Genomic DNA, 14,342 nt, shown 5'->3' with positions numbered 1-14,342 from the left:
AATGTTAGATGAGTTCTTGGTCTGTATTGTATTCTTGATTTCCATAGTTGCGTGAAACTGTGCTAAAAATCTTTGAAAAAAGACTGCCTGCAATTGGTTCGACAATAAAACTGGTTAGGGAGGTTGTATGTTCTCGCCTATCTGTGTGGTCTTCTGGTTTTCCCGGAGGCTCTCTAGATTAGGTGCTTGCCACTATTCTGAAATAGCCTGCCAGGCTTTGCTGCTCCTGGCAGAGACATTTTTAAAGAGGCCGTGTTTCCAAAGTTAGAACTATTGCTAAATAAGTCCCCGACAGGTCCTTCTTTGAAAATGGATGGCACTTGCGATTGCTATTATTATTACTGTTGTTATTTCTGAGCAGCACCGTTTGTAAAGTTAGACCAATAGCATAATGAAAAATTAAAACATTCTGAAATAAAAATTTCTAGGGCAAGTAGAACAAGTCATGAAACATGAGATCACTAAAGACCTAGGAACAACTGAGTACCTGTTCACTATGACATTCATGTTGAATATGTCTATGGAAGCACTTTGTTCGTACAAGTATTAAAATGCATGTAAAACCAGCATTTACTTATGGGGTTGGTACTGTTAATGTCCCAAAGTCCACATTTGGAAGTCTTAAAAATGTAAGATGATTTTAGTTTTGGTGTGCAATACGGCTATAGTTATTCTTGTCAGTGTTTTTCCAGATACTCAGAACTTAAATTTCAGCTCCTAATTCTGAAATAACCTAAGTTAATTTTTTGTCTATGCATTCAATAAAGATGTAAATAATCAATATTTTAGGTAGCTTGAACAGATGGCTCTGCTTGGAAGCTTTTGGGCCTTTTTTTGGTTTGTTGGTTTGTGGTTTTTTTTTTTTTTTTACTGCAGAAGCCCATCCCCATGAAAATAAGGTTGTTTACAGGTACAGTCATGTAATGTGACTGCATTGTTACAGGATTTAATTGCATGATAAATTTTCCAGGGTAACCTGGTGGCTTACTTATACAGCACGCTTTATCTGAGACCTGTTTACAGTTTTCATGGTTAAAGAACTGTAACTCAGGACAGGTGGGAATGTAAAACTGCTTTGATAGAATCTTTTGTGCTTGGACAACTGTAATCCTTGGTGGGTTTGTGTAGTGCCAGGTTTTATCTCAAAAGCTGGTTTTGAAAGCTGGATTGGTCATAGAGCTGCAAGTTCCATAAAACTGGATTGCTGAAGTTGTTAGTTTCTAGTTTGTAATATAAGTATTTTGTTTTGTTTTTTAGTAAATGCGGTGCTCTTAAACAATATTACAAGTGACTGGAAAGAATAACTGTTAAATAAAATGTAAATATTTTAAGTGAGAATACACATAGAGAACACAAACTTTTTTTTTTGTTAATAAATTCTCAAGTTCTTGAACCTACTGGAGAAGAAACTCCTTGTTTTTTCTCACCTCCTCAAGTAATGCAGTTTTGGAAGTTCATTTTTTGGTCTTCCCCCCGCCCCCCCCTATTTCTTTTCACATACACACTCGTCTCCCTACACCCACTACATGTCTTAGAAAATTGTCTTGTAGTATAGGTTGATGGTTGATAATAACCGGTCAGCACAATCTGAAATCAATTGACGTACCAGTTAATAATACTGAAACAGGTCTATGGGCTGCCTTCCTAGGTGCAAAGAAGGGTATGATTATAAGGTTAGGTATAAGATTTTGATTTTTTTGGAAGGCATTTCTCAACAAGAGTGACCTTTTACAAGTTAGGCAATTGGTTTGAATGCCAACCGTCCTTTATAGTGGCACATATTTCTGTCAGAGAATAGGATTAAAAATATCTGGTGTACTGTTCTAATGGAACCTACATGGTATTGTTTAAGGAGTGAAAAAACAATGAGCAACCACCCCACAAGCTGAAATGTGTGTTCATCTTCAAATGTATAATACTGTGCTGCAGTACAAATAGCAATGTGGCTAAAAGTGCTAGTTTTAACTTTCATTGCAAACTAAAAGAAATACTCAGTTCAATTATGTATAATTGTTTAGAGTGCAATGCACTTAAAAGGAACTTTAATGACTACAGTATTGAATAGAGAAATTCATAATACATTATTGAAAAGACAGTATGTTTTTATTTTCCTTTTATATTTTTAAGAGTGAATTGGAAAAGGAATACATTAACTACAAAAAAGGATGCCTGACATCTACTGTTTTCATGTGATATAACGATGCAGCACTATAAGCAGATTTCTTTTAATTTGTTTTTAGAAGGGTCAGCAACAGTATTTTTTTCCCGTCACTCCCTTGTCCTACTGAATCACTTCATCTCTCTGTGCACATTTAAGGGAATAATCCCCTCACCTGAATAATTGCAGACAGCTGTTCTCAGTCACTGAACCTTGGTAGATGAGTATTTTGAATTTTTTTTTTTTGTTGTCATCATTTTTGTATATTCTGTACTCTTCGTGTTATGAGTTCCTACATTTTAAACCCTAATTGATTTTTAGCTACCTTGTTTTAATAAAAAATATATGGAAAGTTAAGTAGTTTTTTGTGTTGAGGAATTATTAAATCCATTACAATTGAACATTACATTCTTGGTCAGTGATGATTTTTTTTTTTTCTTTTATGCCACACACTGTGGATATAATAAGCTGAACACAACTTTTGAGTTTATCCCGCCCCTCCCCACCCTATCTAAATTAAAAGTGATCTCTGAAATACAAGAGAGTGTTTTCCAGCCTTTCTTCTGCACTTGAGAACAGTTTTGCTTGTTTCGTTTCTATTGGTTACATTTGAATCTTATCTATTACATACTTTTTTTTTTTTTTTCATACAACTCCCTTACCCTTTCTCAGGACCACTTCTCTTCACAAGAAATGCTTCCGGTATCTATCCAAAGAGTGGCAGTATCACAATACCGTTATTTTTATTAAATCATTATCACTAAAAATTAAGAAATCCCAAGAAAAAAATTGAGTGAAAACAGATTAAAAAATGTAATACTGATATATTGATGAGGAAAAAAAACCAACAAACCAGGAATTGAGTTCCTGTAGGTTTTAATTTAGCAAATTATCTATACTTTTTTTCATTTTTACAGTAAGCTGACGTTTCTTCTTCAACTTTTCAGGCACGGGTACCTTTGGGCGTGTTCATCTGGTGAAAGAAAAAATGGCCAAACGTTACTTTGCACTGAAAGTAATGAGCATTCCTGATGTCATTCGACTGAAGCAAGAGCAACATGTGCACAATGAAAAGTCAGTCTTGAAAGAGGTCAACCACCCCTTTTTGATCAGATTGTAAGTTGTTCTATTTTTTTAATTCATTTAACCCATATAAAGTGCAGTTAAAGAGTTCCAGAGTCTCATTGCAAGTTCTTATGGACTTAATCAACACCAAGTATTTAATTTCTATTATTTAATTTCTATTATGTAATCCAGACTAAAATAGACTTCAGACTAAAATATTTATTACAGAAGAATCAAGAATTTAAAATTAAGAGGCATAATGTAAACATTTAAGCAATAATTTATTATAAGCTTTACTCTGTCTCTTATTTTCATACTGCAGAAGAGAAATTTTCTTAAGTGAGGGGAAAATACTGATGAAGAAATGTTAGGATTGGCTCATCAAAATGACTTCTAGGATGTTTCTTGATGTTAGAATGGAGAGAAAATAAGTATTTCTACATTTATATTTCCTGTAGATACCTAGATTTAAGTATCTGCTTTTTGAAAACTTTTGTGAACTTTACTTTTGCAAATTTTATTTTTAAAGACTTTAAATGACTGCAGCACTTCTTGGGCTTTATTATTCCCATATTTGATGTTAAGTGGTGGAACCTATTGAGAAACATGATTTAAACACAGTTCATGAAGAATACTTTTTTTAGTGGAATTGTGATGATTCTAATGATCCCTTTATTAAGGAGAGAAGGCGTCATACTTTTCATGGCATCACAGTGCCTTTTGTGTATCTGAGTCCATATTTATTAGTGGGATAACTAAACCTCTGGGTAATTGCCCAGTTAATTTCCATTTCTATTTTCTCATGCATGGATACAGGGCCATTGACCAAGATTTGTTTTGCGTTTACCTGCCTTAATCAGTTTTACATTAAATTAGCCAAAATTAGCCTTAGTTAGTCTCTAGCTGCAGGGAGTGCAGCCTCCTCACAGGGCTAAGAAAGTATCAGAGGGAAAGAAAACGCAAAAGCATGGTAGTCATCCGAAAGATGGAAAGAGCCCTGCAGGAGGAGGCTTTTTCCCTGGTGTGCTGTTGCTTTTTGCAGCATCGTGATGTTATTAGTTTCCAGCCAGTGTTCAGATATCCTGTGTGTGGCATAGTATCAGTAAGATGAGTTCTAGGGTACCTGGAGTTTGAGATGCATGCGGGAAAGCAAGATGGAGAGGCTGAGCACATCTAGTTAGACTGGTTAAAATATGGACGGAACAGGGGGAACAGGGTTTTATATGTATATGTACGTACGTATGTACATAAATTCTTTAAAAAACCCCACCAAACTACCAAAACCAACCAACCAAACAAAAGAAAACCCAGGACATCTGTGCTTCTAGAACAGTGCAGCAAGTGTGGGAGTAGAGAAACTTGGGTGAGAAGTCAGAGACAGGGATGTGAGGGTTCGTGTCCATAGAGAAGTGATCAAAAATCCAAACTGCTAAGTTTTCTTGGATTTCGTTCATGCCTTATTTCCAAAATGTCAGATTTTAAAGTTGCCAAAGGAAGGACACAATTCAAATGGAAGTTCACTTGTGTGCAAGGCAAACATTCTTCCTGTCTTCTAGCACTCTGCCTTTTCTGTTGACATGTTCAGTGAGAGGCTGCATCAGCTATGCTCATCTAATTGTCCATGTGCTGCCTTTGTCCCTTGGCAAAGGAGACCTAGCTGAAATGAGGTAAATTTTAAGTCATGTTAATGTTTGTGTGCTTTAGGTTAAACACGCATTTGTGTATGGTTATCACTGACTGTATGACAAATAAAACTTTCTGCAGTTTTTTGTGTGGCCAACAGCTTTTTTCAGCCTCCTCCTCCCCTGCCGAATACATGGGTTTTTTTCCATGAATTCTTTGACTGTAATTGATCAGCAAAAAGGGGAAAAAAATTTCCATACAGTTCTTCAATTCTTCAATGCCTTTGAACTGTGTTATCTACATGGTCTGGTTTTTATATTTTCAATTAATGTCACCACCTTATACATGGATAGTATCTTCTTCAGGTTGCAAAACAAGGAATATGTGCCAGTGCAGCATAATACGGTATTTTTTTAGCACTTTATGATGGAGAATTTTAAAGTAATGTTGCACGAAATTTATTACTGGTGTTCATCCTTCCTATATATTCCTATATATAAAGAGTTTTATAGAAGAGTTTTTTTTTTTCTTTTTCCTGTTGCTTTTGAGAAATGTTCTTCCTGTGTGTAGGGAGGTCCTGAATCAGTTTTTCTGTAGATACTGAAGTTATTTATCTACTTATTTTTTAAACTGTTTTTTGGAAATGCTTGTTTGGTGCTCTTGCAACGACTGGTCACTGGAAACTCCTAGGCAATCTTTAATGACATGTTTGAGTGATGTATCGTAACTCTGTGGGTGCAGCAATTCATATTGTGCTGTAATTTTGACATGTATCTTTGATTTTTTTCAAGAGAACAGGAATTAATAAAAATCAACCATGCCTTATAGTTTTATAAGCTTAAAATAGGTTATTTTTCTGTAAGAGAGTTCACAATGGCATCCAAAATTTATGTAGTGAAGCTGAATCTTAAAATTACCTGACACCATGCATATTATTCTAATCACAGCTTTTGTTTATTTTCCTTTTGTGTATTAAAATACCATTTAAAGCAATCTGTACTGCAAATATTAAAGTTCTTTACCTTGCAATTTTTCATGTATACCAAATAAAGTATCCATTTTTCTGTGGATAGACAATTGTTTAAGAGTCAGTTTTTGAAGAAATTAATTCCAGTAACAATACTGTGTTTTAATGGTCTAGGTCTTCCGTTTTTTTCTCTGTATTTGTTGTCAGATTTTGTTGTTCCTCACTCCTGTACATGGTTTTTTAAATATGTAGTTTGCTTCGTTTTGCCCATTCCTGTTCCTCTTTCTTTGTTTATTGTAGGTGCAACTTTGCCTGACTCCTTAAAATACCTCTCAGGAGTTGTTTTTACATAGTCAGTAAAGATACTATGAACATCAATAGCCAATTAATGATGTTGATGACTTTGTGATAGGGAAGTAGTGCCATAAAAGCAAAAGGCAAACCTGGGCTCTGCTTTCTTCATCACTTCGAGGGAATGGAGGAGCTGTTGCTGATGTCTGATAGTCTGTCTCATTTTCTTGGTTGCCCTCAGTGCCGGTATCAAGAAAGAAAATCTTACTGAGCAAAAGTCACTCATGGGTTTGGGAGCTCAGTTTGCTCTGCTTATCTTTCTTGAGACTCTATGCCTTGTTTAGGAACCAGCTAATGAAGGGCGGGGGGGGAGAGAAAGGCAAAAAATATTTGATCTTTCATTCTTGTGATACTGAAGCAGAAGCAGTTACTAGAAGTTAAAGTAACTTCTATTCTGGTATCATTAAAGTAGATAGGGATAGAGTATTCTTTAACTGTTATCATAGTAATAGGGATAGCTGTTTGTTTTAAAATATAGAATATTCTTCAAGACATTACCAGATACTTATTTTCTTCTTACCTGTTGAGTTGCATTTGGTTGTTTAATATGGGTAGAAAGAAAAACAGCTTAGTTTTGGGGAATGTGGAAGAGGAGACTCCTATATTCTGTAATGAAGCATTTGAAAGCCGCGTGGAATGATTTTCTTTCTTCCTTAGCTGCTCTTTACTGCACTCTAATAATGAATGTACCACAATAATAGTTCTTAAATTAAAGGCAACAGTCTGAGGAATGGAAGGTACTTATCATTAGGTTAATTCTGAGGTACAGAAATGAATCTTGTTTTGCTGTAATTTTTGCTTTTCTATTGCTTTTGTTAAAGATGCTGTAGAAGAGCAAGCATTGTGATCTGATGCTTATCTAGAAACTAGTCACATTAGTTGGGGTTGTATATTTCCGGGCAGGAGGGGATAGGAAGGGGGAAGGAGAACTTTGGTGTCCTGTTGTTGAACATATTGTCATAAACATCTTTACAAAAGCAGGTTCTGCTCACCTCCCATCACTTTGGCAATATTTGATTAAATAAAATGTAAGGTCTGTAACAGTTGTCTGGTTGTAGCAGACTGGCAGTATACCAAGTCAGTTATTAGGAGCTTAGCAGAGACCGGTTTTGTACAATGCAACGGAGTCTATCAGTTAGATTTTCTTTCTTAGCTTGTGCTATGCGCATCCTGAACTATCTGTTTTACTCTTCAGGTTAAGTCAGCTGCTTGAATGTCTGTTACATAATCCTGCTAGATTCTTGGGGTTTTAATGTTTGCAGAATAGGAACCATAAATTAATTATGTACATAGTTGGAGCAACAGAGATAATTTTACAGAAATTTACTGCTAAAGCAAATCAGAGATATAATTTGTTTATTCAATAAAATAATACTTTTGTTACAGATTTTGGACCAACCATGATGAACGTTTTTTATACATGTTAATGGAATATGTGCCAGGAGGAGAACTTTTTAGTTACCTGCGCAACATGGGGCGTTTCAACAACAGCACAGGACTGTTTTACTCAACAGAAATTATTTGTGCAATAGAATACCTGCACTCCAAAGAAATAGTTTACAGAGACTTAAAACCTGAAAATATATTACTAGACAAAGAAGGACATATCAAGCTTACTGATTTCGGATTTGCTAAAAAGCTGGTGGATAGGTAAGTGGGTTTTTGTTATGGTTTAACATGCAAAATGTAATTACAGTTGGAAGAAAAAAAGCTTGATTTCAGAGCTCAAGTTTTCACCTAATATTCCGTGTGGTTCACACATGTCAAATCCCTTAATATGAAGGAAATTATCATCTTAAAATGGCTGTGTGGAAACCAGCATTACACCTTAAGTGTAACTAGGAGCAATATCACAGATAAGCTACCATAGAAAAATATTTTATATGAGTAGGTTTGTATATTTAAGTTGTCAGCATTCATCTTGTAAAAAGGGAGCTCAATGAAGTAAAATGAGCAAATATTGAGATGTGTACATCAATACGTTAAATGGGACATTAGTCTTCCATACAAGTTGAGTTGCTAAATGTTTTGTAACTGCTGTTTCCTTCTGCTTTCCTTTTAGAGAGATTTTTGAAATGTGGGAATAATATTTTAAAACTGGATACTGTGTTTTCACTAGCCTGTTGCTAAAATGAAACTGCAAAATCTAGACAGAAACAGTAAGGCCAGCTTCAGCAGAAGTATTTATTTAGCTGTAACTTCTACAATACTGTCAGCCTTATGTCTGTTTTACTAGTGTATGTAAACTTCTTGATAATGCAGAGGTTTTTTTCCCAGTGATTTCTCTGTTCTCTCCGTTTGAACTACCCTTCCACGATTACAGTACATGTCCTTAAAAGAAAGGAAGAGTCATCACTGGGATTAAAAATAAGGGAGGAAAAGACTAGCCTGTCATATTAGAAAAGCAGTGTTTCAAGGTTTGGTATTATGCCCTAGGGCCACCTCTTGAGGGAGACCATATCTGATTGTTCTAGTTGAGGCAGCCTGGTAAGCAAGTTAGGCGTTACATAGGTGCTCATTCTCTTCACTCATCTGTTTTACCTGTTTGATGCTGCTTTTGCAATAGTTCGGGGGGGTGTGGGGGCAGAATTCTACAAGATCAATTTGAAATGAAGGTGGATCTGAAGGATCTACTCTTAATGGATCCCTTATGAGTAAAAGTCAGATGGGACAGATCAGGTCGTGTTATGGAGGTCATAAAGGTTGCTTCCCTACAGGTTACATGCTCCCAGTACTGCGTTGCCTTGGCACAGAAGAATGGTAGGCAACTAATAAGTACGCTGGTTCCATTCACCCTTAAGGTCTAAAAGTCTGTTTTAAAACCATAGTTTTTTAATGTCAATATGTTTGATTGAATTCCCTTTCCACTGGGCAAGCAGATAGCTCGTCAATTGTTGGCTTTTTTTTTTAATATTTTGTTTTTAAATCAAATTAACTTTTTGCAGGAAGAGGTAAGGCTACTTCCATGTAAAAAAAGGAGCACGATCTCTTTATAAGACATTTTCATACAAATTTTTACGACTTCCTTTTTACATGTAGATACTGCCACTTAGTGGTTATTCTTAATTTGGATTTCTGTGGGTTTCAGGCACAACAGGAGTAAACCTTCATTAAATAAAGTGATAGTTCACATCAAAGTATATTTTTCAGTCTGGAAGATAAACCTATAAGAGTAAATTTGTTCAAATACATTGTAGGGCATCAAAAGAAGTTATCACTACTTTTTTTAGTTGGTTTTTTTGCGTCCTGTCTTGCTGGGGGTGGGGAGAGGTATGGCGGGGGGGTTGAAGTTGATCAATTTGTGTTGAACTGAATCATAGAGTGCTATAATAGTTTTACACTAGTACCTGCTTTACCGGTGTGCAACAGGTAATATAAAATGCAGAACACAAAGTTGGAAGGAGCGAGGACTTTATCAGTTAGAGCACGATAGTTAGCTATGGAAGTCTGATTCCGCCCCTGCCCGCCGCCCCCCCCCAACTATATAGTCTTCACTGTACTAGCTGTAGTTATTTTCAGAATGCTCTTTTTGTCACTGTAAAAATACACAGTTGTCAGCAATTTATCCACTAAGGCACTCCAGTAGGTTATTTTGTTTCACAGACTATTTGACCTAAAGTGTAGGAGATGTTTTGTCATTTTTATGCATGGCAAACATTTATACACATGAACCTTACATGTATGTATGTGTGTATGTGTATTTATGTATACATATATATAGTACATATGAATTGTGAAAGTAAACCACAAAGTATATATGTTTTTCAATCAGCTGTGAAGAAGCATGCCACTTAGGACCAACAAATGTTTTCCTGGAGAAACATGACTTGTAAAATAAAACATGGTCTGCAGAAGACCTTCAATACAAGTACACATTTCTTGATACATATTATTTTCCTATGAATAATTCTGGAGTTGCTTAATTGAGATTTTTCTTTAAGCATTTTCCTTTCTTCCCGCTATCATGTGTGAAAGGGTGAAATGTTCACCATGTCCATCTGCAATTAATCTGCTCTTCAGAGAGAGTGTCTGGCTTGTAGCTCACGTTCCCGCTGTGGGAAGCAGCCTGCACGTTTACCTTCTTATTAGTAAATTTTCTGAAGGGCTAGACTCTAATATTTTTTTCTAGAGAAGAAGGAAAGGGAAGAGGTTTTCTTATCTCCTTCTGCTCCTTATTGATACGTCCTTCTGTTTATCCTTGTTCTTCCCTTTTCGGTCATAGTGTACTTTTAAAAATTCTAAATTTTTCTCCAGAACAGTGTGTCTTTGCCTCAGCTGCTGTTTATTTCTTTTCTTTTCCACCTTGGTGTTCCTTAACTGAAGACTTAATAACCTTTTCAGTTTCTTGTAAGTACATTCACATAGAATAGATGTGCCACTACTTTAAAAAAGGGGCGGTGTCAAGAAAAAAGGAGGGGCAGGGAGACTGGAATAAATGATTGTTACCTGAAGGATGTAGAAAGGATTTACTTTGAATTTTATAGCCATTACATTTTTAGACCTTTTTTTTCAGTTCTTTCAGAGAAACTGAAACAAAAGCTCATAGAATTTTATATTTTTTTATGCACAGATTTCGTTCAATTTTATGAAAGTTTTAAGTAAACTTATGTTTGTTTTTTTTTTTTAGAGGAATGTTATTCACTGTTAATTTTAGTTTGCTTAGTTTAAATTCCTAAAAAAAACCAAACCAAAACAAAAAACAAAACAAAACCTTAAAGATTTTGGGGATACTTCTGCACTGTTGCTTAAACTGGATTTACCTCATGACTATTCTTCAGAGTGGACTTGAAAAGAAGGAAAAAACCAAAACAAGACGTAGCAAAGCTCGTTTGTAAAGTGTATTGTGTGTCACTGTAGAAGCAAGAATGTCTTGCAGAACAAACTTTTGTGGGCTGGAAACAAAATATAATTATGGAGAAACTTCCAGAAGAGGACACCAAAAAGGATGTTGTTAACCTCTAGCTCATATGCGAGAAGCTTGTCAGGGACTACAGAGGTGGATGCTCAATAGTGTAGAACACTAAAATATGTTAACCATCGAGACTTAACTTCTTCAAATAATACTGTTAACAAGTCCCACAAATACTGTTTTATAGCTTATCTTTGTGACCAGAGTAGATTCTTTGTTTCATTTTCATGTTTTGAAATTACGTGTTCAGCCTTATCAGCTATTGCTCACCTGTATTTCAGCCTTTATCTTGAAAATCCAGAACAGTGGAGTTTTTGTAGCAGTTTGAAGGAAACAGTCTATTCTTATTTTTCTGCTTTATAATTTATCTTCAAAAGGATAATCTGGAGTTTCAGATGAATATACAACAGTCATGAAATAGTGATCATAAAAAAAAAACTTCAGACAATTTGATCTTTTTATAGAATTTACTTGATGCATTTTCCAAAATATTAAATAGTTTGTTTCATGACCAACAAAAGAGGAAATACAAGGCACAAGTACACAGCTTGACAAAGAATTTGAGCTTCCTCCAAGTTTTTGTGTAGTTCGTAAACATAAATTTATTGATTGAAATTAAGAGAAGTAGATAACCTGCTGTTGGTAATAAATTTTATTTCCTAGTGCAACTACAGGACTTCAAGTTATGTTGGCCTTTCCTTAATTTGTGGTTTTCCTTTTGCTCGAGTAAAAAAGATATTGTTACTAACCTGTGAGGTAATTGAGGGTCACCTTCGTTACATTGTCACCAGCAAATTATGTGGGTCCTGGAAGTCATGGTCAAGTGTTAAACTGATTTTTTTCTATCCTAAATGACCTTGATAAGGGATGAAAACCACCAAAGACTGCATCTTTGCTGAATTTGTGCATTCATAGTGCTGGCAATTTTGGGGTAGGAAAGGATGACGGTTGTGGGGCATTGTCCTGCAAACTGTCTGGCTTGTCCGTTAAAACGAATGTGCCAGCCCTTCTTCCCCAATAGAGTACAACTGGTTCATTTGCAGAACTGGATAAATCAGTATGAATAAAAATTCATACAATTGTATGATTTTATTTAAGGATTGTAATACACCTTTTTAAATTTGGGGGAGGGGGGACTCTTCTATTTTAAAAGGCAACAAAGCTTTGTTGTTTTTCTTAATTACTTAGTCCTGATCTAGGCAACTGCTAGATGGCAGTAGTGTGTAAAGCACTGCTAGACGTAAGAATTTTCTTGAGTATGCTTGATTTGGAAAATGAGAGTTTGTATTTTGTAGCAATAAATATTATGCCACCCTCCTATGATAAAAATTAAAGATGTATTCTTTACGCTAATGAACGTAGTTTCAAGAACCATGGAGCACTTGGGTGCGTAGTGCTTTTAATGCATTCTGACAGTTTAGCTGGAGTAATTCAGCTTTTGTCATGTCAAAATGAGGCCTAAAGAAATTCAATTCTGTGTATCATAAATCTTCATTTAAAGTCTTGACTGACTGTACAATTCCTCTTCCTTGATCTTAAGTATTTTTATGAATCAAGGCTAAGGCTTCAAAAAACCAACCAAACAAAAGGAAAAAAAAAGAAAAATACACCCAAAAGCTCTGTTTAAAATAATTCTGCAATCTCAGAAAAGTGTGTTATTTAATCTTTTAAAAAAAAAAAAAAAATTACATACCATAGGTGCATCTTGAATATCCATTTATGGTTAGGAAAAAGAAGGTTTAAGTTTAGCAGAACAGTGGTAGGAAAAAACAGAAGTTGAAAGAGGTATGTATTACTTCTAAAAGTGATTGCTATTCATCCTAATGCTTTTGTTCAGGACCATGTTACCAGTTTGATTCATGCCTTGGAGAAGGTTCTTCCTGCACTCGCGAATAAATCAATTAGAGTTTCTTTTGCTGTGAGTTAGAAATTGTGTGCAGTGACCATTAATTTTGTGACTATATTCTTTGTCATTTCTTACTAGAACTCTTCTTAAAATGCAATATGCTTTTTTTTTTTTCCCCCCTCATTCTCTGCTGTTATTTCATCCTCTCTTGAATTGACGAGCACTTTTTCAAAGTTTCCTCTTCTGACTTGCTATCAGGGAAGTGTAATTTATTCAGAATGAAAGCACATTTTTTTCTCTAGTGTGTATGTAAACATAAGTCAAGGTAGTGAAGCCAAGCAAATTCTGCATGGGTATTTTTACAAAGAAGATTTCACATTTCTGAAGGAAATTGTTTCAGAATATTCTGTGTTTCAAATTGTAATTTGGTCTTTGTAAACACTAACTGCTTAGCTTCAATTTATTTTATGAATTTATAGAACTTGAAATACACATTTCAATTAGGTAGCAATATAATACTTTTATATCCTGAGTTTATATTAAAAAAGATATGACTAAAAATGACATCAAAATATATCAGAAATAGCATTACTTACATCTCTCACACTTGCTTAACTACACCTTTTAATTTTAAATAATTAAAAGCACAAAGTGTTTTCCCTTTAACGGATATTGTGGGAGTGATGACAGGTTACGTTTCAATACTATTTGAAAAACGTTACTTAGATTGTAAAAGGAATCTTACTTATATCTGCAGCTATTTACTGTTTTAAACTAGTACTTTTTTATCTCCCCCTCTTACCTTTGTTTTTTCTAAACAAAATTTTTCCTTTTGCTGGAAAATGCCAATAAGCTTGGCATTTGCAGGGCCTGTTAGAAGTATTCCATGAATTCCCAGGGTCTGCAGTTTACAAGATGAAAACGACTGTTAGTAATTTCAAAGTAATGTATAGCCTAATGGATAGAGTACCACACCAGCAGTTGGGAAGCTCAGTGCACGGATGTTTCCTGCAGCCAAGAAGTTACTTAATTTCCATGTATCTCTGTTACAGGAGAATTGGAGAGCATCATCAAAGCAGTCTTGTTAGATCTTGTAGAGATCTTTCTTTTTTCTCTTGTTCCTGTATACAGTAAATACATAGGCATATGTTGGCTACTTCCTATCTGTGTGTTTGGTTTTTTCTATTACTGTTATTTCAGTTTCAATTCAGTCTGGTTTTGTTGTTTGTTTTGTGGTTTGGGTTTTTTTTTTCTTCTTCTTTTCCTCCCAGGACATGGACTCTGTGTGGCACTCCTGAGTACCTTGCACCAGAAGTTATACAAAGCAAAGGCCATGGAAGAGCTGTGGATTGGTGGGCCCTGGGAATTCTTATATTTGAGATGTTGTCAGGGTAAGTGATAATGATTACTATATCACAGCAAT

The 14,342-nt window shown here is 35.2% G+C and overlaps 1 protein-coding gene across 1 annotated transcript; it reads left to right on the top strand.

The window, feature by feature from the left end:
* Positions 1 to 3,105: 3,105 nt before the first annotated feature.
* Positions 3,106 to 14,314, top strand: PRKX (protein kinase, X-linked; the record flags this gene model as incomplete). The annotated part of the gene is made up of 3 exons (XM_009580606.1): positions 3,106 to 3,274; positions 7,551 to 7,814; positions 14,191 to 14,314. Coding segments are annotated over 3 exons (557 nt in total), but the record flags the coding sequence as incomplete, so codon positions are not given.
* Positions 14,315 to 14,342: the final 28 nt, after the last annotated feature.

Source organism: Fulmarus glacialis, unplaced genomic scaffold (genome assembly GCF_000690835.1).
Source record: "Fulmarus glacialis isolate BGI_N327 unplaced genomic scaffold, ASM69083v1 scaffold11076, whole genome shotgun sequence".
In the NCBI taxonomy this organism is placed as follows: domain Eukaryota; kingdom Metazoa; phylum Chordata; class Aves; order Procellariiformes; family Procellariidae; genus Fulmarus; species Fulmarus glacialis.
This window is presented reverse-complemented; position numbering and strand designations above follow the sequence as displayed.